We start from the raw sequence: 4,196 nt of genomic DNA on the forward strand, positions 1-4,196 counted from the left end.
ACCACTTTGGCTTTCAAATTATTCGCTTCCTTCTTGACAAGTTCAATCTCCTCATTTTGTACTTTCGAGCTGGATTCTAACGAGTCAATACGTCTGGTATTATTGCTTAATTCATTCTTAATTTGCGAAAGGGTGGAATTAAGTTGCTCATTGAATTGTTGCTGTCTTGTTTCAAATTCGCTCAATCCTGCCAGAATCTCACGTGACTGCGCAAGCGCTTCGCTTTGGCCGTCAGAGACCACTTTACGCAAGAGTGCAGCGAATCCCAGGTGTAGAGTGTCAACATTTTCCGAGGCAGTGACGGAGGGGGGAGTAGGGGGTACAATACCTGCACCATCAACATCCTGTAGAGCAGTGGACCTAGGGCTCACACTTGGGTTGCCAGAAACTACCATAGAGGTGTCAGTAGTGGTCAATGGAGAACACTCCTTGCAAACATAATCCATTTGACCTTTTTTGAGTCTTTCAAAAGTTTTTCACGAAATCTCGAAATTAGCACAGGCCAAATGCACGAGATTGCCACACTTAACACAAGCGAGAACTTCAGATCCCCTTCTGGACACAACTACACCACACGCCGAACACGCACGAATAGCTTTGCAAAAAAGACTAACGTAAAAGTTACGTAAAAACAAAATTGCATAAACATGAAACATTTAATGCATTAACAACAAAGTCAAAATGTTCCATGGAACAAGTTACCAGCACTTCCATGAAGCATAAACTTTTATGTAATTAAACATTTTAAAACTTATATAAACACAACTAATTGAGGTGCGGCAAATTTATACGTCCGCATCCGAGCGCTGCCAAGAGAGTCAAAGTATTTAAAAAAAAATTATTTATTGATTTATTCACAAATCTCGTTGTATTGCAATATGAAAAACACATATGAAAAATGGCGCATTATGTAGAATCCATGTATGCAGATTTTTGCAGACATTCAAAAACCATTGTGCTTTCAATATCGAGATATATAATATGTTTTGGTTATTTTAAAGTTTTATGAAAGACAATGTAATGTCTCGATTATCAGGTCCTTAAAATCCACTGTAACGACATATAAAGTAAAAAAAATTATCTCAAGCGTAAATTGGCCAAAATTATTTGGAGAGGACCTTAAAAGATCGCCTGATCAGAAGGCGTGAAAGATCAATTCTCACGCCTGAAGGGTTTCAGCCGTCATATTTATTATTCCTGAAAGACGTATGGAAACTTAAAAGAAAAGAACGCCTAGCAAATGAAGTTTTGAGTTCACCGATTTTAATAAAAGCAAATCACCAACATTTTTATAAATGTGATTCAAGAACAACGATTTATTATTATTAAATACACCAAATCAAAGAAAACAAAAGTAGTGTATAAGATTCAAATAAATAAGCGTTTCTCACAAGATTGATTCTGTCTATTCTTGCGTTTTAAGAATTCTTAATTATGAATCTGCATAATGAATATCAAATTTATCAAACCTTAACATAAAGAAAGGAAATGAAGATATTTGTTAAATGAAAACACACATAAAAACAAATTAATTAAAACGCTTCCTATTGATGGATGACTCACAAAGATCACAATTAAAATGGTTTCATCCTTTTGAGCGGACATACTTTAACGCTAGAATTTTGATTCAACTTACATGGGAAGTCCAAAAAAATGCGTTCAGAATAACCCTTAGGTCCCACTTCGTAAAGTTCGGGCGGTTTGACATCTTTCCGAAAGAAGTTAGCGTACTCTACGTGAACGGTTAAGACAGAATGCCGCCCTTCGGACTCCCACAATAGTAGGTACTGCTCAACAAGATGGCTACGCATGCGCGCGCGGGGAATTGGGATTGGAGAATGCGCCGCGCATCGAAACTTCTAAACCTTTGACTTTAACCGATGAGCTACAATTCAGTTTTTAAAATAATTTTCCAGCGGGATCGCGGAATAATTGACTTTATTTAGAAATTGACATTATTGTTGATAATATATCAAAGAGTGTGAACAGCTTCAGTTTAGTTTTTTTTCCTTCCCTCTCTCCAAGGATTCTGTCGCGCCCCGTCGAGGAAAAGTTCGTGGCATTGAAAATTGTGAGCATGTTACAAATTAGAGAAAAAATCCTAAAGAAATATCACACTACTCTGAATTTAGAGCTTTGGAATATACTGTCATAATCGAGTTACATCTAATAGTCGATTTTAAATAAATTTCTCAATAATTCTCATAATAAGCGGCACTAATAATACGTTTCTTTCAACAGGGTAACGATGAATCTTGTTTGTCAATTTTGAACAACTTCTACAATGATGGCATCAAATGGCATGACGTTGCTTGCCACCATGTGAAGCCTTTTGTCTGTGAGGACAGCGATGAACTGCTTAATTTTGTTGCCTCTAGAAATCCAGGGATTCGCTTGTAAAGAGTATTGTGGAAATAGAGAAGGCTAAATAAGTAATGCAAACTTAAAACATTATATTACATTACGACATTGTAACATATTTTCGTCTAACTAACCGATATTCTTTTCGATGTCTGTTTGTAAAGCATTCAGTGGATTTATTAGAGTTATAAAACCGGATGTACGATTCTGGTCGCAATTTTGAATATTTTTGTCTGATTTTTTGCATGCGTCATTTAAATATTCTTCTCTTTAATTGAACAGGGCCGATTTTTCGATAAAATGTTTAAATATTTTTAATTAATTGAAAATAAAGAACAATAGCATAAAGCTAAATGCTAGGTGTGTGTCCACGTTCGCGGCACACTCACTGGCCTGCATAAAGCCGGTTCGAGACAGGCACCCTGGAGCGCGTCCAGGTTCTCGTAACGGGGGGCCCTTTTATTGTTATGAGATTTAACCCAGTTACATAAACTGAAATTATACAAGCATGACTTGATTCAATTTTAATTAGCAGAATTAATTTATTTATATAATTTAAAGAAAATGAAAAAATATTCATGAAAATGGGTTAATATTTGCAGTAATTATAGAAATGTTAAAGTGCACACCAAGGTACAGGTGGATACACCATAGCGTATCGAATCATACGGAGGGAGCGATCCTTCCATTGTTATGAGATTTCATGCTTGTTGCGAAAAATAACATTTGAAAGGATGGCTTCATTCAATTTCAATTTTCCAAACTTAGTTTATTCATGTAATTGGAAGAAAATAAAAAAAGATTTCTGAAAATCGGTTAATATTTGCAGTAGTAACGAAGACGATAAAGTGCACACAAAAATCTAGATGTCCCGAAAACCTGACACATACTCCCTTAATCAGAATAAAAAGTTCTAAATTAAAAACTACTGATTAAGAAGTCTTATCAATTTTGACTAATAAGCTTTACAAAATGCAATTTCAGTTTGCTAGTTAACATGGCGACAAAAGCTTACTGAAGCAATTACTAACAGACTCCGGCCGATAAAAATTATCATTTACGTTTTGAGAACTTGAAATTCAAAAAATGAACATTGAACTAAGATTTAAATGTATATATGCAATCCAAATGAAAAATAAGGTTAAAAATATGAGTGATAAATATTTTATCCACATATAAACTGACAAAATTATAATCTTTTCCGTTTTTGAAGCATGAAACTGTATCCCCAAATCGATGATTTTTGTACCCCGGAATTCAGTATACGTATATCACTTAATGAGTTTACAAGTTCGAATCTAAGTTTTGGAAAAATATTAAAATTGATATTTCACATTGTATTCCACTAATGATTCCCCTTATTTTTATTTCATTTAGGCCTTCAAGCTTTATATAATTTTCACATAATCTGTTAAAGATATATCCCAAAAAATTCTGCCCATATTATTCTTATTGTGTGAACGCTTTATTTATACTTCTAATATTGAAATAAGATTAGAACGTATTTCATTTTATTTTGAAATTGACGAAATTATGTTGAATCTCGCACATTTATAGAAATTTCAAACAATGAATTATTTGAGAGGGGCTTGAGATTGCGAAATAAGTGGGTGGCCATGTGTTCTTTGAAATATGTAGGGGTGTGTGGGGCCTTAGAAAAAATCTATTTTAACTCGCTGAATCCGAATCTGAAGTCAGAAATATCATATTGTCTCGTGTTTTAACCCTAACATCAAGAAAAATCCTTTAAAAGGCGATTTTCCGCCAAATTCGACAAAAAGAAAGCTGTCTGTCCGACAGACCAGAGCAGTGTATCCTTGTGTATTTTGTTCCGA

The 4,196-nt window shown here is 34.6% G+C and overlaps 1 protein-coding gene across 4 annotated transcripts in view; it reads left to right on the forward strand.

The window, feature by feature from the left end:
* The window catches only part of LOC117180927, a 194,205-nt gene that overhangs the window by 142,968 nt on the left and 47,041 nt on the right, over positions 1-4,196 (forward strand). For 3 of the 4 annotated variants that reach the window (XM_033373564.1, XM_033373565.1, XM_033373566.1), the window contains one exon: positions 2,242-4,190. The exons of the other annotated variant lie outside the window; for it this stretch is intronic. In XM_033373564.1, the coding sequence (XP_033229455.1) occupies positions 2,242-2,400 (159 nt within the window). In that variant the 3' untranslated portion in view covers positions 2,401-4,190. Of the gene's footprint in view, positions 1-2,241; positions 4,191-4,196 lie in introns of those variants that run through there. 4 annotated transcript variants of the gene reach the window in all.

The sequence above is a fragment of the Belonocnema kinseyi genome, chromosome 9, assembly GCF_010883055.1.
Source record: "Belonocnema kinseyi isolate 2016_QV_RU_SX_M_011 chromosome 9, B_treatae_v1, whole genome shotgun sequence".
NCBI classification, from domain to species: Eukaryota; Metazoa; Arthropoda; class Insecta; order Hymenoptera; family Cynipidae; genus Belonocnema; species Belonocnema kinseyi.